A 27927-nucleotide genomic window follows, 5' to 3' on the forward strand; every position below is an offset into this window, starting at 1 on the left:
ACACACACAACAGAGCACCCATAGATCATTCTAATACGCCACAAGGAGGCAGAACGCAATGCGCGATCATACATTGTTAAAAAAAATTACACAAAAAAATCTGCGAAAGGTGAACCGCGATGTAGCGAGGGAGCGCTGAATAGAAAACAAAATGTGGACACGCAAGTTCAGCTCATGAAAGATAGGAACCAAAACCCAAGTGTTGCATTTATACACTTACAGCACTAACAATTTAACACAAAGTAAAACACACACACACACAGACACACTCAGCACTCAGCTGTCTGACATTCGCTTTATTGTTAAAACTTCTTTTGGTATGTCCCAGCTGCTTGTCATTTTTATCTTAAATTAGAAGCAAACATATACAGCGTCATTTTCAAAAAACATGCAGCGGTGTAAACATGACGTCTACTCATATAAGTCATACAACTAAAACACACTGGTGAAGGTTGGTTGTCATCAAAAAAAAAAAGATCTGTGTCACCCCAAATGAGAAAATAGGCATAATTATGTGCTGTAGTCCAAATGTGTTTGTTGTATGCACAAAGACGTTAAAACTAAAAATAAATAAAATGGTACTGGCGACACGTACATCACCAAATGCATTCCTAAGCATGACAGCGGCGTATTTGGACTGGAGAGATGAAAAACCTGCACCATGATACTGTTCCACAGGTGAGAAAGAGTAACGATGAATGTGACAAATTAAAAGCTGGCTAATAAAACAGTGAAATTAAACTGACCCGACAAAACAGTCTCATTCATGGAGTGTACAACATAAATAAAGTTAACAGACATTAGTGAATGCCTCATCAAGGTCACATTGTACAGTACTGCATTTCTACTACTGCTGCACATATACATGCTGAAAAAAAAGCACTTTGAGAGTATTACGCCAAGTTACAGTCAATCCTGAGGATGAAAACAACACAAACATTAGTCGCTATATTGTACAATCGCACGCAAAAGCACGTGGTCATATGATGCATTTGTTTCTAGAATCATACGCACTCTGTGGACCAAACCTGATTGTGAGTATTGAAGTGTTTAAAGATGTAAATCAGCAAATCTGAACAAATAAACTGTGACAAGGCAGAGTCTATAGGAAATTTTAAAAAGATAATCAAGCAGAAGAAGGTCCTGCACCGCATTGCAACTTAAAACCTTAAATATTGAATTATGCTTCTGCTCCATCCTTCAAATGAAGTGAGATAAAACTGATCTCAGATCTAATCTCTCCTCCCTTTCTGCCCTTTTTACATAAGTGGGTCATCGCTAAGGCACTGCTGCATACAGTCCTGTAAATAGAAACGTTGATCTGTGCACTACCACTAGAATCCATCTTTGCAATATGCATACGGTACACACAAACACAAGTAAAAGGTTTGTACTAATACATCCCCATAGCCCCATTTTCTTTCTACAAACATGAATTTAAATATTCCAAACCCTACATTTGACTCTGTACAGCTTCCGGAACGATCAACACATCTTGTTTAAAATGAAGACAGTCACTTGGAAGCTTTGTTGTCAAGCTGGAAGAGGTCGAGTATGTCCAACATGGCCTGCCTGATGTTGGCGCCAAAGCGGTGGGAGTCCTGTAATGAAGAAGTCGAGTTTTGTAAAAATTCATTAAAAACATTTCTGATTTGAACTCATTCAATCCGGGCCATTTTTTTAAAATTCAGTCCCTTCAGTACCGGTCATTTTAGACTATTTTATCTGGTTTTTCAAGGCAGACACACAATATTGTGTTCTGTGGCTATACAAATATGGAACCTACCAAGAGAATGATGAGACTCTCGTTTTTTGTCCAAAAAAAAAAACAAACAAAAAAAAAAAACAACAGTAATCAGCAGAACATAGGTAAGTTTCAGGAAAATATCAGCTTATTTAAAATAACTAAATAAAAACAACTATACCACAACATAAACAATACAAAAAGGGTTGTTTTACATCAAAATAACAATTTATTCATGAATGTAACAACTTGAACTATGAACAATTTTCACATTTTGAACTAAACACGTTAAAATTACCCTAGAAAGCGTAACCCGCTGTACACGACACTCCTTCCTCCTTGCTGTCGAGTGTGTATTTACATGAAAAAGATCCACGCCGAGCTCTTATCAAATGTGCTTCTGCCACCTTGTGGCCTTTTTTATGGCTTAAAACTGCTCTGACGGTGACATCTTTTAGCGTGCACTTGCGTGATCACCTCATTCTGCCTTTTGTGCAAAAGAAACGTAAAAAACATAAATACGTCTTCGGGATTGGGCGTTCTGGTTCATAAAAACGTATAAATACATCTTTGGTATTGGATGAGTTAAGAAAGAAGAAATCAAGTAAGACCACACAAAAGTGAACGTACAGTTTCTGGGCTGGAGTGTTTGCTGGAGATGTGGAAGTTGATCAGGTTTTCCCCAACAATGATGTAAGAGACACCGTAACCATCATCAGCCACCTAACAGGAGAAGACAAAAATGTACATCAATCTGGAACAGCTTTTCATGTTAAGATCTGATGAGAACGTATACAAGTTGTTAAGAAAGCGCAGGACAGCATCTTGCTCTTTCTTGGAGCTGTGTGAGAACCTACCGGTCCAAATCCTCCTCCAGATGACACATATTCAGGGTGTCGGACCAGGTCGAACAGCTCCACCTGCTGAAGAGGCGTCTGACTGGTAGAGAGCCTCCAAGGCTCAGACAGGACCTACAACATAACAGGTGGGGTCATTTTTAGGTAAGATACAAAAACATCTAAACATGAAATATAAAGTGGCCCAAAAGTCAGACCTAAATTCAGAACATGAACACAAACGGCGTGAGAGACAAGATGGAGTTTCTTTGGCTTTTGTGAGTGTATACAACACTTGGACACAAAGGACTGCTGAAGAAGATCTAGAATTGGAAATGTAACACCGCACCTAAGAATAATAGAGCAGCAACATTAAATCTGGTGATCAACAAATGATCAATTATTAGTTTTAACAGCAGAAGTATGTATGTCAATTTCAACTCAATCAAACAATATATTTCAGTCACTGATCATTATAATAAGATATTGCTTAACTCATTCAATCCCAGCCATTTTTCAAAAGCAACCTCTGCAGTACCGGCCAATTTAGACCATTTTGACTGATCTTTCAAGGCACGCAGAATATTGTGTTCTATATAACTTTCACACAAATATGTTTTGCTTTTGTGACAACTCAAACATCTAAACAACTATACCACAACATAAACAACACAAAAAAGGTTGTTTTACATCAAAATAACAATCCATCCATCCATCCATTTTCTATACCGCGTCTCCTCTTTAGGGTCACGGGGGCATGCTGGAGCCTATCTCAGCTGACCCCCTTGTATTATAGGGAAACTTGCCTTGGTTAAAGTCGGACCTTCTGGAATGAGTTAATGACGCTAACCAAGGGACCAAAAAAATACTAAAAAACTTTTGGCTGAAAGTGGTACTCAAAGTTAGTGTTAGTGTGTGTTCACACTTGCAGGGTTCCTAGTGTTTGATCGCTGAATCAATTATTCATTGATTATTCAATTAATCAACAACTATTTTGGTATTCGATTGCTTTTTTTTTTTTTTTTTTTTAAATGATTTGACTCAAATGTGAATATTTTTTATTTTTTCTTTAATCATCCATGGAAACAGGCCTATTATCTGACTAGGGCTGTCCTACCTAGTCAGACTAGTGTTTGTCCCACCTGGTCATTAAGCATGAACTGATGAAGCCTGCGCAGATGAGAGGCAAAAATGTCTTCTAAGACAACCTGAACAGTTGCGATCAATTCAATGCCCTGAGAATACAGTGACTGAATGAATGAGAATATTCACAGGCATTAACTGTGTTTTAGACTAAACTAAATATTCACACACATCACAGCTTTGACTTTGGAAAACAGTGATCAACATTTTTGCCTCTTTTCTAATGTGTTGCAGACCAAACCACTAACTGTTTGTGTTTGGTTCATGTTGATGCATATTGAGCCAAACCGATTAATCAAAACAAACTTCAGATTAATCACCTTAGAAAATAATCGTTAGTTGCATCCCCTAGTATAATTTTAACTATCTATGGTATTAATGTTTTTTTTATTATTCTGAATATGTATCTCATTAGGTCATATAATTTCCAGGAGATTATAGCTAAGTAATGTAGCTCATACAAAGGGTTGGAGAAGAGCAGAGGGCTGGCCAACTTATCAATCTTCCAAAATGTTTTCCAGGATACGTCGCCCACTGTGGGCTACATCTTAGCTACTCTAGCAAGCGCATTACAAAAACAGATCAATCCATTGTTTTAGTTATTCAAAATTTTATCTTTTAGAAAACAGTCTTGGAAACATGAATATTTTTCCGTATTTTTTCCCATACATTTAAATATGTGGAAATTTATAAAATCAAATTCCATACTTGCGTATGAAACCTGCACTAGTCACGTTTGATTTGGTTAAAATGAACTCACCACCACTCGCCAACTCACCACCACAAATAGATTGCAGTCCTGTGGGAAACTGATTTCTATTTGATTTCTATTATAGGAAAATAGTTTAAAATGAGACAAAAATGAAGGCTGGATTGTGATCGTCTGAACTTCAAAAAGGTTCCACTGTACTTGTATAACTTCTTTTTATTCACTTAAAGTCACATTTAACTAAGCCAAAATGACTATTTTTATGATGCAAAAGTTCCACTCCTGTATTTGTCCTGTGGGGAAAACTAAATAATTCAAAATAATTTGAAAGCAGGACAAATGGAAGGTTGAATACTCCCCACAAACAGACAGTGGGGTAGCCCACATCCCTTTTATACAAACAGCAGTGGCAGTTCCTACCTCCTTGAGGAAGGCCGAGTCTTCTCCCAGGTATTTGGAAACCACGTAAAGACAGAAGAGGTGGCGATCAATGCCCTTGCCTGTCATAGCCAAGCGGTACATGTTTTGGTGCTTCTCTGCTGCAAGTTTCAGCAACTTGAGACGTTCTTCTCTCTGACGGGACAACAGAAGAATAACATTGTCTGCTGAAGCAAATCATATGTGACTTGGCAAAGCATTTGCAGTGGAAACATTTCCTTACGGTCTCATCTTTGATCATGGAATGGACAAAGGTGCACGTCTCCACGGTGCAAGAGCGGACTGTTTCGGTTCGGCCCTCACGGAACAAACGGGTCATGGAGGCTTCGTAGGTCAGGCAGAACTTTCCTTTGTCCTGTTTGACAACAGGATCACTCAACCTCAACTGTGAATACTTTATTAAAAGGTTTATTAAAGATTCTACATGAAATGTAAAAACATATTCTTACTATAATACATTTTGTTAATTTAGGTGGCTATTTAGGTCACTATCAAATGTAGAAGAAGACAGCAAATAAATGATCTCCAATAAAACAACTGTTTTGCAAAAACCACTCACTGACAAGTTGTGGTATCCTACTGTGGCATGTTGTGACTGCCCTCTGCTGGAATTTTAAGAAACTGTGAAACTGACAATGTGCTTTATGAGTGACAATTAAAGGACCTCTCTGCAAAGAAAAACACGGGATGCAGTAATAAAATCAGAATTTTGGGAACAAACAATTAATGACAGAATTAGTTATAGTGACATCATAAACTCATTTTGTAAATATAAATACATAAACAGGGAGCGTATCGGATGAGCAGTTTGTTGCATGTGCTATGATGTGGAATACAGTCATCCCTCATCACATCGCGGTTCCAATTTCACTCAAGGTTTTTCAGAAATATATGAATAAATCATGCTGTTTAGTGGTTGAGTACAGCTTATTATAAGTTTAAAAAAAATGCATGTTTAACCATATTTGACATATTTTGCCTTTATAGTATACTATATCAATGTCTTTCAGTGAGTTATGTCTTTCAATTTCAATTATATTTGTATTTTAGTTCATTTATGGTAGTCTTTTTTTTTTAAATTGAAAATTCTTAGTTTAGGCCCAAATGTTCTAAATTGTGATGTTCGTGAAGGCACCTCGCTGTTAGGGTTATTGGTGGATAAGGAAGAAGTGTTGTTGTGGGAGACAAGTGTGCGAGATGAACTGAATTGTTGTGTGTTGGCGTTGAGCACTCCTATTGCCATTAAAGGAAGCTGCGCTTTCTTTGGAATTTTGTTCATCATCCGCAATCCTTATGCGGTACATGAACGCACGTTTCTTTAGTCTTGATAACTACATCCACCTCTTTTGATTGTAGGATATTGCCAATTTGTTGCTTTGTTGAAGCAACATCCATTTCATTTGGTTCTCACCCTGTCATTTGTCCTGGTTGTAATTGAGAACCCCATGAGGATCACATCATTAATTCGTGCATTCTGATCCATCTCATCAATTGTATTTTTCATTTGCTCAATATTTTCCTTTGCTTCTTTCTCTTACTCAAGAGTGGTAAGCAAGGCAGAATTATCATCCAGTAGTACTTTTATATCATTCTGTAGTACCGAGATATCATTGCGTAGTGCGCCGTTTTCCTCCGTAGGGTTTTTAACCTCCTCAAGAGCAGCGCGCAAGGCAGCATTACCATCTTGTAGCACCTTGATATTATCTCGTAGTGCTTTGGTATCCTTGCACAGTGCTCTACTTTCCTCCTTAAGGTTTATGAGTTCATCATGGATCTCAGAGAATCTCTTCCTGAGGCTGTTGTACATTTGCAATGTGTGTTAGCAGGTCACCTAGATGTATCCTTATTCGTGCTACAGATTTCTCCTGTAGCGCTGTCATCTCACTCGATGTGCAAAATATCTTCCAATGTTTGTCATCTAGAAGTATACATGAGGTTGAGCCCAGATTTACATTCTACGAGGCACCATCTAATATCAAATCCTCCTCATTCGTCAGCCCAAATGGCCCCGTTTCTGATTTTGGATTTCCAGGACTGGTGTCATTTCACTTTGTTTGGCATTGTTGCTGGGCAACCGGTTTGAACTACAGCAGTTGTCCGGTTAGCTTGGCTTGCTAACAGCTGTCAGCACTTGTAACTCGTTTATTTCAAAGAATCTCTACCTCTCGCCTGTCAGAGTTCAAGTTAAGGGTGTCAGCAATCTGTTCTGATCTTGTGTTTCCGTAGTGTAGTCAGGAGAGCACCAAAATAGTTCAAATCTCTTGAGCGACAGCAGACCTCTTGCCATGTACGTCCTTTCCAGTCAGCAGCAACCAAAAAAAAATGTTGGGCAAAATTAAAAAACATCAGCCTTGTGTGACTCAATAAAAATGCTACATCACATTAGCCACCACAAGAAGTCCTGGAAGTAAAAAAACTAAACAAAACAACTCTCCCAATGGAACTCTCTTGTGAATGTCTTATTTTCTATTATTATGTCTGCCATATTGGGTAATATGAGTTTATGGGTGGCTGTAGGGGTGTTATTTCATGTCTAGATGGCTATAACAGTGTTAAAACCCATACTTAGTAAATATGTTTTCTATGCTCTACTTACAAAAATTTTCCATTTCTAAATAAGAAATCCTACTTTGTGGAAATTCACTTACCACGGTTGGATCTGGAACTAATTAACCGAACGAGGGATGACTGAAGAAATTATAGTAAACATAAGTTTCATTCAGTATTTTTCATAATTTTTCAGCATTCATACATGGACTTTGAATCAAGTGTGGAAATTTTTGTCTCTGGAGGGAAAAAGCATGGATTGGACTTAAATTAAATTTATATTATATGTATTTTTAGTTCAGTTTTTCATCAACCATGCCTATACAAGTCTGAAAATCTGTAGTTAAAAGGACGACTTTCTAATTTCACAATCTGAATTTGACACTTTATAATGACTTCCTCCTAATTTTATATATTTCTCCTCTTTCCAGACCCAATGCTCCATATAATGCACATTTTTGATGGCTTATTATTGATCAACAGAGATTCATGCAAATGAGCAGTGAGGTGAACATACTAACCCTGTAATGAGCCAACTGCAGGGCAATTTGGATAAAGGCATCAGGACTGGTGCGGCACTTCTTGATGAGACCCTTCCCAAAGTCATTGAAAGGAAAAATGTGGCTGTCCACATCATCGGCTAGAGTCCTGGCAACCGTCAGCGAGCTGTCGATGGCCTCTTGGCACTAAAACCAAATGCAAAGATAATAAGTTTGGCTTATAAAATGCACCCTAAAAAAATGACAGCATATTTGACGTACTCTTTGAAATAGCAGAAGACTGAGTATCTACCGGATAGAATCTTTTCAGTGTTAAGGGTATGCAATAGCTGAGACTAGTGCAGGTAGTTAAAGCAACCAGCAGGGGGAAGCCAAGTTCCATGAGGCTCCAAATCTTATTTCGCACCTGTACTAACCTCAAGGGAGATATCCCACTGCAGTCTCTGGGGGGCTGGTAAGTTGGGGTGGGGCTCCCCACAGCAGTGCCCTTCATCAGTATATCCAAGCTTAAAGGGATCCATTGAAAGCACATGCTGCAAAACACGCCAAATTTGAAAAGCTTGTTAACTTGCATTTAAAGACAACACTGATGTGGGCCACAATGACACACCTCCCACAGATGACCAATGATTGGAGCATCAGCCCACGAGTGCTCTGCATTCAGACCCATGGTGCCATTCTTAAAAACGATCAGGTTAAAGGATTTATCAAACCACCTGAGTGAGTAAAGAGAAGAAACACCCTGAGTGCATTGAACTGCCGTGTGCAGCATACCCTCATTTTTTTCATGCATCTTTTTCCCCAACCTGTCGTAGCACTTTCCATGGAGGAGGGACTTTGCATAACGATCCAGAGACTTCACCGGGCTGCTTTCTTCGAACCGCTGTTCAGTGTCATCGAGAGTCACAAAGAAGGCTGCCTTCTCGATGGCATCCAGGGATTGCTTGTTCTTGCCACGGCTGAAGTAGGCATCGCGGCTCTTTGCCCATGGGGTCCTGCACACAGTGGATATCAACATGACCTTCGTTTCAAGCTGCGCAGTGGAGACTGGAAATATTGCTAAAGGGAAAGCTAAATAAGATGAACAAAACACAAATGAATTACTAAAACGAGATACACTCCTGATCAAAATTTTAAGACCAGTTGCTACGTTTACTGTGATACTACTGGATGCATTTCACAAACAAAGTAAGACAAATACTGCAATATGCAATACACGTTATAGAAAAGGTTTATTTTGAACATTTTGTCTCAACAAAATAGTTAGTCATGACCAATAGTCAACAAAAATAACATGCTTTCCTACTATCAAGTAAGACAGGTTACACTTCATAAATTCACAAGTAAGAATCCAATTCAATAATTTTGTCAACGACACAATTTGGAAAGCTGCACAAGTCTATGTGGCAAAAATATCCGGATGAGAACAAAGTAAGTGCAAAGTATGAAACTCTGGACTATAGAATGAGTGAAATTATCAACTCTGCTCATTCAATGCGTCTCCTGTCGCTTATTCTGCTGCAAGTAAGCTAGCTGCACGCGACTCCGAGTGATTCTTCCTGAGGTGTGACATTACATTGGAAGTATTAACAAAGTAAAACTCTTGCTGCCTCCATCGCAGTGCTTCACAGTCATTTCGATATTTACAAATCGAAGGGGAAACTTGAAAATAATTGCTGTGCTTGTTGCTGTGTGGCGCACAATGTCGTCACCTGCCCGCCACCTGTCGTCAAACCCATTTTTACGTTTAAAACACATACATTTGAGGCCAACTAGTAAGCTTGGTATATTGTTATGCTTAGAGTGGCGGACGTCTCGTGTCACTTCAGAGATCCCGTAGCCTGCGCATAAACGTTGAGCAATGTGACGTAAACAAAGCTGGCAGTGGTGTTGACGAGTTATGTCAAACTGGTGTGAATATTTCAAACGACGCGAGGATGCGTGATAGGATGACTTTTTTATGTTTTAAAGATATGTCTTATTATTGCTTATCATGTGTACTATATTAAGTAATACGGTTATAAAAAGGTGACTATCGGGTGTTATTTCAAGTTTACAAAAACATTTTTAGAAGGTCATAGACAGGTTTTCTATGCTCTAACATAAAAAATATATTAATATTGGCAGACATTCACTTATCACGGCTGTGTCTGGGACAATTAACCGTGATAAACAAGGGACGACTGCATCTCATGTTTACGGCCAATAATACCCGTTGGGCGATATTATTGGACAGAGCAGAATGTTTCAGGCTAGTGTTGATTCTCGCGGCAGTACAGGACAAAAGTGCGTTCCTTGTTGGCCTGTTGGGAACCCTACGTGACAGCACACATGCACATTCATGTCATGTTTGTGTTGTCACGATATCAATTGTCATGTCGCCACCACACGGCGATCGTTTTTTGTGATCGGATTTGAAAGCCATTCATCGGCATATGCCGATCACATGCTGTTTTACAGAAATCCGCCGATACTAATTGGTGGCCGATCCATCGGAGCCTCCCAAAACGAGCTGAGTAGATGCCAAAGAGTTTGGTTTCAACTGACCAATCACAATTCATGTCTTTGTGAGGGGATAAACTTATTACATTCACCCCTCTGTATGTACATACACTACATGCACTGTCCTCCGCACGTCAACAGCGCTATGCACACACCTGTCTCCTGCAGTAAGTGCAGCAACCCTCTCCTCTCCTGGCATGGGCTCAGACTTGTCAGCCAGGATCCTCTCCATCTGTTGCTCAATCTCCCGCGGCAAGAGCAGCCGCCCGTCGTAAAACATCCACACCTTGAAGTAGCGGCCTTTGTGGTACACCGCAATGTGTTTGCTCTCATTCATGTGCTGAAGGTTGTCTAGAGGAGAGGGACCAGTGGTAAGGTGGAGAAGGGCAAACAGCATTGGAAAGGCTCTGAAGTATAGTAGTGTTCTTGTGTATTCTGTATGCATGTACAAATAAAATTCCGACCCGTTTTAGTTTTCCGACATTGTTGCAGTCCATTTTTTTTTAAATCCTCAAAAATCTATACTCATTACCCTACAAATGACAAAAAAATGTAAAAATAAAATAAAATAGAACACAGACACTTTCCATTTCTCCCCACCATCTTTGCAATATTTTAAACCATGTTTGAGATTTCGGGAGTCCACCTGTGTTAAATTCAATAGATTGGACATGATTGAAAATGGCTCACAGCTGTAAAAGCATATCAGAGCAAAATCCACACCATGATGTCAACGGAAGTGCCCAGAAAAGTTCAGAGACAGCATTGTAGCAAGGCACAGATCTATGCACTTACTGAGATTCCAAATTTAAATTGCTTCTTTCCATTTGCAATCCTGTGACTAAGCTCCTCGGGCAGGTGAACTCATGGTTTGGTTTATTTTGGGACAGATTGGTGCCATTCCAAAATGATGTCCAATGTATATGTACTCTCACACATGTCCATGTAATATTTAAGTTATTCTTTAAATAAAGCTGTAAACTTTAGCATGCTCCTTTGTCATGATAGGATACAGAGGGTAGATTTTTGAGCAACAAAAAAAAAATAGATGACAATTATTGTACTTCACGACTGCAACATAAAAACTAAATGGGATTGGTACACTTTTAGAATTCGTTATACAGTAGATCCCCGCTTTTAAAACCGCAAATAATTGAGACAACTATAAAGATGTTAGACATTCTAATCAAGTGTGGGCCATGCGGCTACATCTAGGCACTGCTGTACATAACATCAATTTGCTCAACATCACAAACCAACAGTAGGTCAACGCCTACCTCACTCACGGTGCAACCAAAAATAACAAGTAACACACGTGGAACATACAAGGTAACTGCACCACACAGGTAACTTTGCATTGGGGAAGAGTGCGCCTGGGCTTCCTACCATGCCTTGCGGGTTACAAACGCTAGTACAGTTGTCCCTTGCTCCATCGCAGTTTTAACATCACTCCCTCACTCTATCGCGGTTCATTAATTAATAAATGGTCGCTGTTTTGTGGTTGGCTACGACCTATTATTACTCCAACAAATGCATATTTAAGAAAATGTTACGTATTCTCAGCCTAAACATTTTCAAGCATAAAAATGTTCGACATGAACTAAAATACAAATACAGTTTAAGGCAATACAAGACGTTTATGAAATGTAGTCTACATTGGCCATTAGGTAATAAGCACCAGACTTGATCACCAATGACAAGCTTTTATTATTCTGTAATTATTTTTTTCACAACAGGCATAATAATAATAACAAAAATCGTCATCATATAAATAACACGGGCTACTGTCGTGGCCGTACTCGAGTTAAAACTCAACTCTGAATCCACGACGTCACTTCCTGCCTCAGTCTTATTTATGTCTTACAGTATTTTCTATGATAATATCTAATATATTTGATAATATGAATGTAAAGGTGACTATAGGGGTGTAATTTCATGTCTAGAGGGCTCTAATTATGGTAAAAATTATACTTATAAAGTCATAAAAGGGTTTTGTATGCTCTAACTCCGAAAATATTCTGTTTATTAATATTGAATACTACTTGGCGAAAATTCCCTTATGTCAGTTGGTCGCAATGAACGAAGGATTACTGTATTGTTTTGCATGTACAGTATATTAGCGTGTAAGAGTTTATTTGGATATGTACATAGCCCATGTGGTACATTTACATTGAGGTGTTACTTTTGATTGCACCGTGAGTGAGGTTGGCTTTTGAGTTGATAACCCCATGATGGTTTGTGGTGTGAGATGTATCAAGCTGATTTACTGAAAATACAGAGCACCTCTTCAAGCAAGTTGACGTTTGCCTCTGGTTATGTCCTGTGCAAGTCAAGCTTGTCACAGTGTGCGGCCTCTCAATGCAATTATATACTATGCTGACATTATAACCAAAATAAATAACGTCTTAATTATGGAGATGAGAAACACAAGGCCCTGCGATTGACTGGCGACCAGTCCAGGGTGTGCCCCGCCTCTTGCCTGAAGTCAGCTGGGATAGGCTCCAGCATACAGTACCTGCGACCCTAGTGAGGATAAGAGGCATAGAAAATGGATAGATGGATGGAAAAGCACAAAAGTGTGGATTTTCCCACAAATAAAAAAGAATCTGCAAATTTGCAGGGTCACAAATATGCGGGGATCCACTGTACAATCATGTGGTTGGCAAGAGCGTCATGAAAAAGACAGCAGTTCTTGATTGAATTTAACATTTACTGCCCACCTTTTACATCATTTCCTATGTTACTCGTGTGTTTGGCATTCATTATATCAATACATTTAGCGCTTTCATTAATGTCAATGTTCAACATGTGAAATGATAAGGGGGAGGAGACACTGAAGGTGATCTAATGTGATGGGAGGGACTATCTGACTAAAAGGCCTCTTGAACATGCAGGAAGGAGGATGGAAAATAAAAGATTGTTTGATGCAAAGCTTGTTCAAACAGCATTGTGCATAATCAAGACAAACAATAGTTTGGGTATGTTCAATGCAAACAAAAATGTATATTGTCTTGATGATGCTTTCAATGTTCCAACAAGCATTGTCCTTGTTGAGCGAGAAAACCAGGGAAACCAGAGAATGGAAGTACGTACTATACATGCAGATTATACTTCGTCTGCTCTGCTATCACACCTCCAGCAATATACAGTAAATGTGTTGATGGAGCTGACTAGAGGGGGATATTAGGCATTTATATTTACTGAACATGGAGAGTGCCAGTCCAACCTTAAGCCACGTTAATGGCATTTTCAGGTTTTGAGTGCCAAGGCAGTCCCAAGTGAACTGCTTTTAAGTTTAGTAAAAACAGACCAAACATTGGAACATGCATTAAAAAGGTCCATATAATGAAGTGTTATGTTAGTACCGCTATGATTCCACAATAACTTCATCTCAGTTGTGCCCCTTCATACGTAAAGTCTTTGGCCTGAGGTCTTGGGGTGGCGATTGTTAAGGTTATACACTTTCCAGTCACTTTATTAAGTAAACCTGTTTAATTCCTCATTATTACAAATACCTAATTTCATCTGATTCCAACAAGTCAATATACTCGGGCAGGTTGACAAGCTGTTGACATTTGAAGCAAGCATCACAATGGCAATAAAGAGGACTTTTAAGTGACTTTGAAGGGAACATTTTTTAAAAAATTGTCCCACTTACTTCAACTCAGTTTTCATACTCAACCAACTACGAAGTTTACAGAGAATGGTATGAAAACATAATATATCAGTTATTTTGCAGGGGTGAAAGGCGAATTATCTGACAGTAACTCAACAACCACTTGTTTTCACTGGGGTATACAAAAGTGCACCTCTGAGCACACAGAACATTCAAAGTTGAGGACAATGAGCTACCACACACTGAATGCGAGGAAAAACAAAAATGAAAACTATAAGGTTAGGGAGTGCCACTGTTTGGGCTCCTTTGTATGCAGCACACAAATATATCAATAAATGACACAGTCTACCTGAAAAAAATCATAGCATATTCTGAGGTCTACTTTTTGCTGAGCTACAGAGCAAATCATCTCTGTCCTGAAAATGACGATGACTTCACTGTACTTAAATCGCCGCCGCAGTTACTGCAGTATTTTATGTCAAAATAGGACAAAACCATATTTTTGGAGTACCTGGAAAAGCACTATAGAAATTAGATGTATGACTGTAAATGCTAGAATTAAGGCCCCGAAGATTATTTACCTCAACCACCAAGAGGATGGGGCCTCAATAGTGAGTACTCAATAACTAAAGAGAAAATTTGAAAACTTGTTGTATATAATCCCTTTTTTAACCTTAATAATGATGCATGAGAAAGTGGAAAAAAGAACGCAGCTCCCTTTGACAACATGGTTAAGTATTAACAAGTATATTGCACAACACAAGAGCAACAGAACCAATGTTGTAACAGTGGTAAGGAGCAAACCACTCGGCCAGCATGATGTCGGGGATGAGTTTGTTGTAAACAGTACGACATGAGTTTCACACCAAAACTAATAAAGTGACTGTGAATGTATGTCCAACTCCCGATTTCCAATTGAGCTAACGCTTAACTATAGTTAATGTCATGCCACCCCAGCATTGTTGGTCTTGCAGGTCTCACAGCTGCACCCACCCTGGACTTAACTCACATGCAAATTATTCACCACACGTGCAAAAGAGCAGTACACGAGTGTTACAATTTCTATTATTTCCAATTCAGACAAAATGTCCCAAGGAGAAGTACAGTCGGAATAATGTGGAGGAGACAACACTGCTCAAGACTCTACCTGTGTCTACACCTGGGACACGACTGGTGTTGAACATACGCTCATATTGGGAGGAACACATGGGAATTGTGTTTAGGAGCATGAGCTGAAAAGCAAGAGGGGAGAGTCAAACAAATAGAGATGACATTCTAAATCATCGTATTCCAAATAAGGCAGCAGACACGCACACCTACAGCGACAGAAGCATGGATGAGGTGGAGATGAAATGATGAGGATTGGTTGGAAAAGCAGCAGGAGCAACCTCAGAGGGCTGCCAGGGCAAGGGATTTAATCAAGGTCCAGAAACCAGCGGCCTACCCTTTCAATGCCAGCAGCTAAGCCCGTAGATTTGAAGTAATGTTTGGATATGTATTTGTTACATTTATTTTAAAAGTTACATCTATGAGAGCCAATCATAGGTTGACTTGTTCCAGGGCTTTGATGCTGAGAAAGAGTCAAGGAGTCAGGGTTTCCAATGGCTGTTGCCGTGGTGATGGCATGGATCACAGGGAAGGGTATGAGTCAGAGGGCAGGGTAGAGGTGTGCCCTCATCTTACCTGTCTCCAAACCAGGGATGCGGGTAGTGTTAAACATCCGCTCCCATTGAGCCGAACACAGAGGAACCTTGTTTGCCAGCAAGTATATCTAACGCAGCGTCCGACAGAGCGAAAGGACAAGACAGTAAAACAGAGACAACTGAATGTGAGTGTGTAACATTGCAAGCCCATGCATGGGAATTTGTACAAATTCATACAGTTGCTTGAAATCTGTGAAAGTTCACAAAACATACTGCAGAAAAGGAGACAAGATTTGATGAGGATACTACTAATTTGCACTAAACAAACATGCAGGTTGGCAAAAGGAAAAGGAGAGATAGGAGTGAACGCAGCGATCTCAGCAGAGTCATTACAATTCACTCTTTCAACCGCATTCTAAAGCAACAGGAGGAATTCAGAAAACATTAATACTGTAATCTCACGTCGCCAGTAGACGGGACTGAGCAAAAACTAGCAATGCAATTCCAGTGAGTTTGAAGATTACAGTGCGAGTATTGTGCACGTCAATGCATACACACTGATTTGACTAGTGAATCATTAATGATAAAGTAAAGCGGTGCACTGACATGAACTCATATTTGCAGAATACTTGTAGATTGAACAAAGCCCGTCCATACTCACTGGTTTGATCTGGGCTCGGTCCAGCTTCCTTCTGTAGAGCATGATTGCATGAATGGCGTTACCTGCTCTGGCAGCTTGAATGGACGTGGGGAACACATATAGGAAGTCCTGGGGAAAAAAGATTATTGCATGTTTGATATGAGATTTCAATATGTACTGTACTGTAAATATGAAGCAAGAAGAAATCTAACTACATTACTGTTGTTTGTGACTTCTGTCATTCACACCTCACCCCCAAGACTGTTTTTTTTTTTTTTTTACTTTTAATGTAAAATTGCATCCCTTTTCTCCCAAAATTCCCAACGAGGTGATAGGACTGTAGCATTGTATACAGAATTTGTACAACCAAAATGGCACAATTTGTTAATCAAACAGACCAATAAGCCCCTCAACCCAGGCTAATTCTTTAGAAGTCAGAATGGGGCAATTATCGATCCTGTATTGGAAGCCACTTGCGGAGATTAACAATCCATGTCTGTGCTTTATATTATTGTCAACTAGTTGTCAGCAAACATAGCTCCAAGAATATTAGCAAATGTAGCCAAAAGAATAGCAGCGAAAGTAGCTGTCTCCACCCCTCCTCACTCACTCTGCACGCACACACACTAGCGCTCTGCCCGACACGTTCATGGCCACACAAATCAGTCAGATACCACAAACCCTACACAAATCTTCCGGATCACTACAATACCATACTTGCCTGTAGAGAGGTGTTTATTATACATTCATATAAAATCAACAATAACGATAATGTCACGGCTCGGAAGTTATGTGCGATGTAAAGAGCTCTGTGTTGTCAGGGCTGCATCAGGCTGGGTGCTTGTGTGTGTATGCGGCGCTGCATGTGTGGAGACAGCAACATTCTCTGGTATACTAAGCTACATTTGCTGATGTTCTTTTGGCGCCGTTGTGACTGACAGTAACCTGTTTCGTTCAAGAAAGCGATTATTGATCAACCACCTCCTTGTCATTCTTATAGCGTCTAGAGACGCGATAATAATAATAATAATTTTAACACGAAAGCAAACAGAGCTCCAGTATCGGAATAGTATTGGTAATGGCCGATATCCAAATTCAAGTATCGGAGTATTGGATCAGACGTGAAAAAAAGGTTTATTTGCATCCCTAATTAGAAGCAAATAACTCTTGGCATTTCCTACCATGGCATAGTAGTTGCTGTTGACCATAATGGGCCCTCGACCTCTAAGGTAAATATACTCTTCCCACCAGTCACTGACCTGCATGGTGAATTACAGGAAAGAGCAGAGACGAACATTAGGTAATATTACCAGAGAAACTACTCCCTCAAACATTCAAACAGACAAGTGGAAAGTAATTCTTTCCAACTCACATAATTTGAAGTCCACCATGACTTCAGTGTGAGGTACCACTGCAGTCTTGGCCCCAGATTCTTCTCAAAGTCCTTTGTCAGCCCCTTCATCCGTTCATACTTTTCATCGTCCATAAGCGGGCGGACCGACTCCAGGTACTTGAAGAATAAAGCATTCAATGTCATAATAAGTACAGTAGATTGTACATTTATTGTCCATCTATAGCTATGACAGAATAAATATGTTTGATCCAATGACTAGGATAGTCCGTGAGATTGGCAGGACCTACCCTCCTGCAGGTATCCTGAACAGATGGAACAGGCAGTCGTGGCAAGGAGTTCTGGAAACTATAGAGCATTGGTTTCCTTCCAGAGAACACCTTCACTAACAACTGCAGAAGCAGAGCAGCATAGAAAAGAGGAGGAGGAGGAAAGAGTTAATTGATAGAGGTCATCTGTGTTGACATTAAACACACAGTATTTAATTAAACCTCAACATGTTCCCTTTTAAACAGCTCCATAAAAGTGTGAAGCAGCAACACACGGGAAAAAGTCAGCCCCGTCATTGGTGAGTAATGTTGGGTTTAAACGGTGAATTGAGCACTTCAAACCTCACTATATTATGCCTAGCTGCCACTACATTGTGGATAAAACTTGGGATGCTCCGATCGACTGGCCACAGATCAATATCGACTGGGGACAAACTGTCTTCTTTGAAAAGTGAGTTCAGGGGAAGTTACAACAGGCCATGAACGTCACAGGCAGGAAAAGAAAAGGAGCGCTTGATTTGCTAGCCCGCACAGTACGGGTAGTCTCGCCTCAGTGAAGTGTTTTTGTTTGAAATTAATCAGTTATTGGAGCTCTGTTTAATGTTATCGGATTTATCAGCATGACATCATAATTCTCTCATATTGGCCCGATAATTATCTGTCTGATAATTATCGTGGACCCCTTGTAGTCCGTTTTACTCATACCTACTGTTGCTGACTATTGTCCTCTGTTTGAGTAACATCTCATGATCAAGCCTTTCCTAACATCCCACACTACAAAAATAAGTAATAATAGTATGTATGATCTGTGCTGATATCGGATCGATATCGGACAATATTCAAGGCTGCAATATCGGTATCGTATTGGAAGTAAAAAAAAAAAAAAGGTGTATCGGGACACGGCTATTAATTACATTATCTGTGTCTCACCATCCATAGCCGAGTGGACCAAGATACAGAGCCGTGGCGTGCATACATCCATCCATGCCACGACAACAAGCTCTTGAGGACATTTCTCATTATCATGATTATGGTCACCCATAGACCTGTGCCCACCAAGACTCCACCCATGATCTTCTGACTGTCTGTAGACATATATTTGCTGCAGAGAAACAAAAAGACAAAAAGGTAAGGACGACCAAAACCTTGATAATAGCAGCACGTGACTTCTGACTCCATTCTTGTGTTGAAAGCAACTGTAGCTGTCTTACATGTGTTGTATACGTCATACCAGGTGCCAATTTCATTGGATTTCTGTGTGAAAGAGGCTAAAAAAAGCCTTAAGGCCTCATTATGTTACAGTGTCACAGCTTGCTCCTCCCCCTCCAAACCCTCCGACGAAGCTTGATGTGCACTTCCAAAAAAATCTAACCTCTGTCAAATAAGACACGGACTGCAGAACTATGATTGGCCGGCTTTTTGTCCCTCCTGTGAAAACGGCATTGTCAAATCCACCAAAACAAAAGAAACAATGGAGAAAATTGAGGAATGAGCATAATATGAGCAGCTATATGAATAATGATATAAATATGAGCGTCGTCAGAGCGACATGTACAATAAAAGTTGCTGATGTTCCACATGGATGAGTTCACGCTCTAATAATGATCTGGATGTCACTCCGGTCACCATTGCTCACTGCTACATAGCTAGTCCATAAGTGTTGTGGTTGCCCACTTTCAGGAAAACACTGCCCCTAGCATTTTGGCAGAGAATTGCAAATCACGCGCTCAGCATCATGGCAAGGAGCTGTAACACTATCAAGACGCCCCTACACTGTAGCATAATGAAGCCTTTACGAATGATGGCAAATTCAGCATTGCTGTGTGGGATAAAAACAACGGAGAATTGCTGTTTGACTCAAAGTGTCATGTTATGATTTACAGTAAATTAATATGGAGATGTCATGTAACATTTGTTAAAAGATGATGTTACAGAGCTGCTGCCTATGCAAAGTTAACCAAGCCACACTAGATAACCTGATTAACAATGCATGCCAGTCATTGTTTATCTTGACAGGGTTAGCAGGCATTCCAAGAGTAATGATTAACTGTGAAAGACCTAATAGGTATGTGTTGTCCAAGGTGGCTTACCTAATAGGTATGTGTTGTCCCAGTTTGGAAACCAAGCCAAGAGACGGATCCAACTGTTTGTATTTATTGTATGACATGTAAGACACAACCACAACCATGAAGCCAGCAGGGCTGCCTGGGTACACACCAGTCATAACCCCATTCTGTGGAAGGTTAGACAGGACAAAGAAGGTCACAGGGACCCAATAAAAGCATTAAAATAGTGTTTCAGATGGTGAAGACAATGTTATCAGGTAATTAAGTTTGAGTGGCTCATGGACTGGCATGAACTGACAGGCATGTTTTTTGTGAGTGGGTGACTTTCAAAGGGGAGTGTGATAATGTACACCAACCTACACAATAGGAAAGAAATGCATATTTAAATATTTCTTAAATAGAGCTTTTATGATGCATTTCATTTACTTAATATCTGCCAAGACCAGAGAGGAGACCATCTTAGTTAATGATAATAGGCGATGAAAGGATTTCTCTCATCTGAGATGGACCCAACAGGTTTCAAGGTTCAACTTTGCCCCCATTTCAAACAGAACACCTCTCACCTTGAAGCGAATGAACCTTTTCTTCCATGAGTGGAGACCGGAGAGGTAGATTTGGCGCAGAGCCTCGTGGCACAGCTGCAGGTCAATGCCATCTGGAGTGACGGTGAACTGAAAGGCCACCGCCTGGTGAGCTTCTGCCATGGTGGCTGCTTGTGTGCAAAGTTACTGTAAGACATCACGAAGAGAAAGAATATCTTCATGAAACAAGGAAGAGCTGGGATGAGATGCTAATGTACACCTCACACTAAAATGTCCTTTTTACCTTAAGACTAGAAATAACTCAAAACGCTTAAAAGGGATAGTTTGGACTATTTTACATGAAGTTGTAGGACATCTCCAGGAGCAGTCTAGAGCATCAACAGTGACTTACCCACCCAATGGTCCCATGAGCCCGGTTCTGGTCGGGGATCTGTGATGAGATGATGAAGACGCTCGCATCTTCTTCCGCTGTGGAACACCCACGTAAACAAGATGGCCACGGCGCTCCGTTGCGGAAGAAGATGCGAGCATCTTCGTCACGTACATAGGAATGCACAGGCGACTGTGTGGAGGGATACGGCAGGAAACAAATATAACGCCGAGCGATTTGTGAGGTCAGATTTTTTTTTGAGAACACATTTTTATGATGCAATTGTATTAATCTTTTGAACGCATATTGCTTTGAGAAGCTTTACCTAAATGGCCCCAGCAACTAAGCGGAACTACCCTCCTCGTCACGGATCTCCGACCAGAACCAGACTCACGGAACCAACTTGGGGGGGCAATTGCTTTTGACTAATGGTACTTTGTTTAAACTAATAGTGTCTGCCTATTCAAACAAAAACGAAGAAGCAGAAGGTGAACCAGACATGACAGAAAGTGTATTCCTATCATAGTATTATTTTGGCTAGTTTTCTGATAACTGAAAGAGGTGTGATTAGTATTTAGATTAGTAAACATAATTGCTTTATCCCAGCCATGTTTTAGATAAACTAATACAGGAATTTGGATTGTATTATGACCCAAAAACAAAACCCCATTAAGTTAACATTGAACAGTCCTGGGGAAACGTGACATATTTCTCTATGCTTGCCACTGAGTAGCCTGAAGAAATTCAGGGCTGTGTGTTCACCAAAACGTCAAATGAAGAAATGCTCTTGGTACAACAGGTTCCTGCAAGCTGAGGCCAAAGTAAGATCCACTCTTTGGAAAACTGGTTAGGCAAGTGCGTCATCTTCTCTGTAAAGTTCCTCCCAGTGGAGTAATTTCAATATGGATTTAATTTGCGGAAAGACACTACACCTAATTCATGTTCAATATTATTTTTTCTTTAATGTAAAAATATTTTTTAAAAAACTGGTAACCACCCACCCTTAGTAATTAGTGAAGTATTAAAAAAAACACAACTAGGAAAATACCTTGAGGGACGATTAGGGTTGATCTTGCAATGTTTTCCTGGTCCATGTGTTTTGTTAGAAAGAAAGTAAGAATGCTAAGGGATACACTGAGGAGTCACTTCCTTGCCTATTGTACCTTACCTGATGAGATCATCAACGTATAAAAAAATACAGTTTTAAAAAGATGCTAATGCTCAGGTTTCATTGAAAAAGCCAGTGAAGTAGTGTTCCCTCGTTTATCGCGGGGGATAGGATCCCAAAATAGCTCACAATAAGTGAAATCCGCGATGTACTATGTATGTTTTACGTCTGTAAAACCCCCTCACCATACACTTTATGCACTTTTCTCAGACAGGCATTAGCATTTTATCACATTTCTTTCTTGTTTTAAACGCTCTCAAAGAAGTTCAAACCTTCATTTGAATTTTAATTATCAACCTACAGGTAGGACACAAGACATTATTAAGTCACTCACGCATATTTTTTCTCCTGTGACCGTGCCTTTTCGTCATTATTGTATCCTTGTTAAAACATATTGCCGCAGTCCTCCTCCTTCGAACCAAAGATTCATTTACAAGCTATCAAGCAAGCAAGCTAGCGATGACACAGGAGACACGCAGGGCGGCATGAAGGAGATTGATTGACAATGGTTACAGCCAATCAGGATGCAGAAAACAATGGATGATGCAGACAGACCAGCGAGGCAAGAGGGACACTCAACTTCCCACAATGCAATTCTTCTTAAAGGGCCAGTCTCAGCCTGTAACAGAGTTCATACACTGTGAAAAAAAGAAGCACTAAAAAAAATTATTACACAAAACAGCGAATCCGCGAAAAGTGAACCGCGATAGAGCGAGGGAACGCTGTACTACTTTAGCAACACTGTAGTAGTAATACAGTAGTATAGAACTGCACTGCATCACATTGCTATCAGGTCACCAAAATATTAGAACTACTGTTACACTATGCAAACTCCAACCACATTATTAAACATAACAACAATACCTCTGTGACAGCATAAACACAATGATAGAATTAGCTGTCCCTCTCCATATATGGGTTCCAATTTCGCAGCTTCCCTCTTACAGTTTTTCAAAAAGATATTAAGAAATCACGCTGTTTCGTGGTTGTATACGGCCTATTCGTTGAAAAAAAGTACGCATATTTCAGCAAATTGTACTTTGTTTTGCCTAAATGAAGCATTTTCAAGGTTAAAAACTGATAAATTAATGCCATATATTTGGATTTTAGTTAAGAAGACATATTCAAATTGTGATATGCAGTATTCTACACTGGTCGCCAGTAGAGTTATAAATCCTGTTGTGATAGACGATTCGATACGCAAATTTTATGAAAATGGATATCAATTTTGCAAATATGGGCCACTATTTTATTCAAAAAATAATAGTTAGAAATCAATTAGTTTGACATAACTTCATGTCCTATTTTTACTAAACTTATATTCATCTAAAATGTGGCATCAATTAGATACAAAATGTATAAATATGCATGAAATGTGTGCCTTGATATCGGACCGCTTTTGCCTTGGTTCGCCCTGCTCTAGTCACACCGATGACAGCGGACGTGCTGTCACTCAATCTTTGTTTTAGTCGTTATGCCACTGCTGTGTCCTCAAAATATTCGACCTTTTCCAGTATTTCCACCTCCATTTCCGTGAAAGCTGGCTTCTTCATCCTCGTTGTCTTCCCACCTGCAGTGATTCTGAATGACAGCGGCCATCGTAACAATGCCATCAAGGCACTTTACATACGGAGGCCATATTCACGAGTCACTTTGCATTCACCTTCGATGGTGACGTGGAGGCGTGGCAAGGGCGTAACTTGAGGCGGAGTTGCGTACTCGCACTTCTGAAGGTGGAATCTATAAACCACAAATTGCATGAATGTGTGAGCACCACTTTTTATAACTCTAAATATTTTTGTCCGTATCCGCATTTGGGGTTTCTGGCACACAGAGACTTCTAGTCAGAATTCCACGCACATTTTTATAGATGAGACCCCCTGTTCATTTCACTGCCCATTGCATTGCTAGGTTCAGTCCGCAAATAATGCAAATACTATTAGCAAACCACTGCAATGTACATGCAATGACATAGAGGCAGTGCTCAGGGTAAAGGACAGGTTGTGTATATTATCAGTCCACTACAACAGCAGCGGCTCTGCAGTCGTGATGAGGAGGTGGGTCGACCCAAATATCGATATTACCGATACCAAGCGCGATGCGATGAGCACTTCCTGGTTGCCTTCCATTAATTTTTTGTTGTTGTGTTGTTCATATTGCTACATTGCTGATATTATTATCTTTGTATATTGTTAAACTCATGGAATAACTTATTGGACAAAGAGGGCTTTGGGGGCAAAATGCAATGAGTGAGAACCAATAGTTTTTCTTTTTGTTTCCTTATTTTGCACTATTGACTTTACTTTGCTCACACCCGGCCCACGTCATTCTTAAAAAGGACATTTTTCATCTGAATGAGTTTTTAATCTGGTAAAATAAAGGGCAAATGAAAGAAAAAAAAATCTGGTCTACACAACATTTTTTACATTTATTTTAGGAAGTGCTTTGTAGTAAAATGCATTAAAATAGTAGGAAATGATGGTTGATAAAAGTAATTCAACAAAATCACACAAAAGCAAAATAAACTGTTAGACTTATGTTTGTGTTTTTCCTTGTTTTAGCCATGACTTCCTGTTAATTTATTCCTTTTATCTTCTCATGCCCATTTCCTGTGTTAGATTAATGCTAGCAGCTGCCAAATTATTACTTCGGTTTCATTTGCGTGTGTTGCTCTGTGTTTGCTTGTTGTCGCTTCCTTCCTATTTGGACTTTTTGGAGGACAAAGCATACACAGGATAGATCATAAACGCCCCAGATCGCTACAGATGGAGACAGGACATTTTCATTCTCCTCAGAGGCTCCCTTATTGGCTGTCATGCCCCCACTGGGGGGGCAAGAAATGTTTCTACGTCCCCCAGTTTGAAATACTATTGACAAACTGATTATATCTATTTATTTATCTATACTGCACAGACTGAACTCAAAACTGAAACCAGCGAAATGCAACAAATTGGAGAGCAGTGAAGCATACAGATGTATTCAAGAGTCAAACTGCATCCTGTGTACAACAAATTCATACATGTTGGCAGGTCTGCACTACTACTGAAAGTCCACCCCGCCTCTCACGCCCACCCCCCAACTATTTGAGAAGCACTGCAAGAAGCAGCGCTGCAATTATTGTTTTATCAAATATTGTGTTGATCCAAATATTTTATGTTTTCCAAAAACCTTTGACATGTATTTCCTTCTGATTAAGCTAAACGTACCATCACAACATCATTCGATAATATTAGAATATAGCCCTGTATTTACTTTGTATCGAGTCGACAGTGGTCGTATCGTCCATTAAAATTGACTCGCTATCACACCGATACCAAACTTCCAGTATCGCCCATCCCGACTCTGCAGACTGCCCCTCCCCCCAAGCATCACATGATCAACCCTCCACTGCGGAAACTAGGGGAAAGGTCGCCGTGCGGTGCCGCTTGGAGGCATGGAGAAAAACTAAAAGCAACGCTGGCAAACCCTCCCATGCCAATGAGCGTTTCCCGTTGTGCTTGTATAGACAAATAATAGTTGTGTTTTGGTCAATGAGCGTCTGTCACGGTGATAAAAGGGAATATATCATGTTAGCTAACCCCACTATTATCATTTTGAGCATAACGTTTTGTTTACGTGGATTACAGGACTCATTGCCGTGCCGTCATTACATGGCATTTCACATCTATCCACAAAAACATTTTAGTGACAAAAACACAAACAATTCCACCTTTAATTCGGTGTTATGGCAGCCACCAAACCACGTGGTCTGCCAGAAACTGGGTCACGAGTGTGCACCCCCCATTGCAAATATAACAATATTGTGTTCTAGTCATCACAAATATACGTCATATCCTCTATGTGCTGCTACACAAGTGACCCCATGAACCCTTTTTTCTGACCTTCAGCAGCAGGTGACATACGAATGCGTTCCACTGTTCGTTAAATTTGCACCACAGACCACGATGATGTAAGGGAATAGGCAACACTATCGTTCACAAATGCGTCCAAGTAGTGTCCAGCTGGCAGGTAAATGACAATGAATGACCTTTATTTGCACCATTACCTACATAGGCGTTGTTACTTAGGAAGACATCTTAACAAGTGACAGCGCATAACCCACGACTGCAATCAATACTGATCGAAGAATGTTTTAATACGACTAATAAACAACATAAATGAAGTTGTCATATTCAATCGGCAACAGCTTAAACTAGGGCTCTGACTTTTACGTGTCTTAAAATCATTATTAGCAGCATTCCGACAAAGCGAAAGTTACAATCTTTTTCTACGCCCATTAATTGTCACACAGTTGAAGACACTGCACAGACCAGACGAGGAAGATTGCATATTTGGACACGGTACGCCAACAAAATAAACACAAAACAACCCACAGTATTCCGCCACATTTTTAACCGAAACCATTTGTGTTTTCAAACCCGTCGCAGCCATATTTAATGAGCTGCTTCCTAAACTGCAGTGCAAGTGAAGCTAGGCAAGATTACGTTAAGGCAATGGAGGCGTTTTACTCACCAAGCGTTCCTATGAATCTGAGGAGTTGTGCGGAGGACTTTAGTTTAGAATGTGACACAGTTGTGTTGCTGCTGAGTGTGGACTGCTAACGTTACACAAGATATATGAATGGCAGCAAAAGCTTGTGTGTGCCGTCTGTTTCTTTTGTACGTCACGTTTGTATCGGGTCGGACAGCGCCCACCTGAGGATTGATGTATTATTGCAGGAAATAAGTGAGGTGACGTCAGGATTCTCCTTGGTCGAAAGGGTCAGAGGTGCCCAAACTTTTTCCACCAAGAAAAATTAAACAACATCGAGGCTACTTTATTGTACATATATTGTGTAATTTTATTTTATCTTATTTTATATATTCATAAACCATGGTAAACCCAATTCAGTGTAATTAAAGATATACTAAGCAGTTAAACATAGTTAACTTCATACACCAGGGGTGCCCACAGTGCAACCTGGGTGCCATTTGCGGGCCAAACTCGGGGGTTTCTTACTGTATATTGTTTTTTGCCGTGGAGTATTTGGTGCCTACGATAGTTGACAATAAATAATTCCAGGAAAAAGAACAACAATAAATAAATGTCTAATGAAATGAATGAATACATGACTAGTACACAAGCTGCGACACAAAATGATGTCATTACAAAGATAATTAAGATGAGTATTGTTTGACACTGTCAGGGGTACTACAGTAATTCAGTAATATGCAAGTAGAGTTTGATGGACGTTTTGTGATTCAGTACAGTTACGTTTTACGTCTCGGTAAAGGCTGAATTCCTTATTTGGATCTCAGTTACAGTATTTTCCTTGTAACTAGGTAAACTGTCTCGACACAGTTCCATCAAGACTTGTGAGAGGGCTTTTTATCAGTAGAGGGCGCTAACTGACAGTTTTTGTGTTTAAAATTTGACAAATGCATTTAGTGCACATGCAACTCAATGCTGTCGAGTGTTTACCTCAACATGCTGCTCGATTGGCAGAACTGGTAATACATAAATAACACGAATATGTTAATTTTAAAAACAAGCCTACATTGTCGGAATGCTCAGTTGTTCATCATCATATTCCTGTTTAGTTCCCAGCTCAACTATTTAAATGTAGGCTGTGGTATGGTCCTCATTGTTTGCAGTAAATTAGCAAGATGAAGGCCTTAGAATCATTTTGACCAGGGATGTCCACATTTTTTCCAGTGAGGCCCGCCTGCTGAAAAATCATAGGATGCCGAGATCATTTTAATATATTACATATTGTAAACCATCCCAATGAGTTATATATAGCCTAAAGGTTATGTATATTGAAAGAAAAAACAGCCTGCTTTTCAGTTAGGTGTTGTAGGTGG

At 39.9% G+C, this 27927-nt stretch overlaps 1 protein-coding gene across 4 annotated transcripts; it reads right to left on the reverse strand.

Moving 5' to 3' along the window:
* Positions 1 to 275: 275 nt before the first annotated feature.
* Positions 276 to 26765, reverse strand: cpt1ab (carnitine palmitoyltransferase 1Ab (liver)). Of its 4 annotated transcripts, XM_054775293.1 has the most exons (20): positions 26597 to 26764; positions 23748 to 23824; positions 20568 to 20732; positions 20029 to 20171; positions 18869 to 19040; positions 17960 to 18061; positions 17691 to 17828; positions 17500 to 17577; positions 16340 to 16447; positions 15719 to 15806; positions 10575 to 10770; positions 8724 to 8912; positions 8528 to 8633; positions 8334 to 8450; positions 7939 to 8103; positions 5094 to 5225; positions 4853 to 5005; positions 2602 to 2715; positions 2375 to 2467; positions 276 to 1601 (listed from the first exon to the last, which is right to left on the reverse strand). In XM_054775293.1, the coding sequence occupies exons 3-20, from the start codon at positions 20706 to 20708 to the stop codon at positions 1515 to 1517; spliced, it is 2322 nt and encodes a 773-aa protein (XP_054631268.1). In that variant the 5' UTR covers positions 20709 to 20732; positions 23748 to 23824; positions 26597 to 26764; the 3' UTR covers positions 276 to 1514. The 4 variants fall into 4 exon arrangements, with proteins under 4 accessions (XP_054631268.1, XP_054631269.1, XP_054631267.1 ...); XM_054775294.1 differs by lacking the exons at positions 15719 to 15806; positions 23748 to 23824 and adding an exon at positions 15183 to 15267 and having other exon boundaries at positions 26597 to 26765; XM_054775292.1 differs by lacking the exon at positions 23748 to 23824 and having other exon boundaries at positions 26597 to 26765.
* Between the last annotated feature and the right edge of the window lie 1162 nt (positions 26766 to 27927).

Source organism: Dunckerocampus dactyliophorus, chromosome 5 (genome assembly GCF_027744805.1).
Source record: "Dunckerocampus dactyliophorus isolate RoL2022-P2 chromosome 5, RoL_Ddac_1.1, whole genome shotgun sequence".
Classification (NCBI taxonomy): domain Eukaryota; kingdom Metazoa; phylum Chordata; class Actinopteri; order Syngnathiformes; family Syngnathidae; genus Dunckerocampus; species Dunckerocampus dactyliophorus.

Coding starts and splice junctions, on each gene's coding strand:
- cpt1ab (XM_054775292.1), bottom strand. CDS start 20,708: ATGGCAGAAGCTCACCAGGCGGTGGCCTTTCAGTTCACCGTCACTCCA. Junction 17,829..17,959: donor TTCAGGATACCTGCAGGAGG/GTAGGTCCTGCC, acceptor TTATTCTTCAAG/TACCTGGAGTCGGTCCGCCC. Junction 5,006..5,093: donor CCATGATCAAAGATGAGACC/GTAAGGAAATGT, acceptor TTGTCCCGTCAG/AGAGAAGAACGTCTCAAGTT.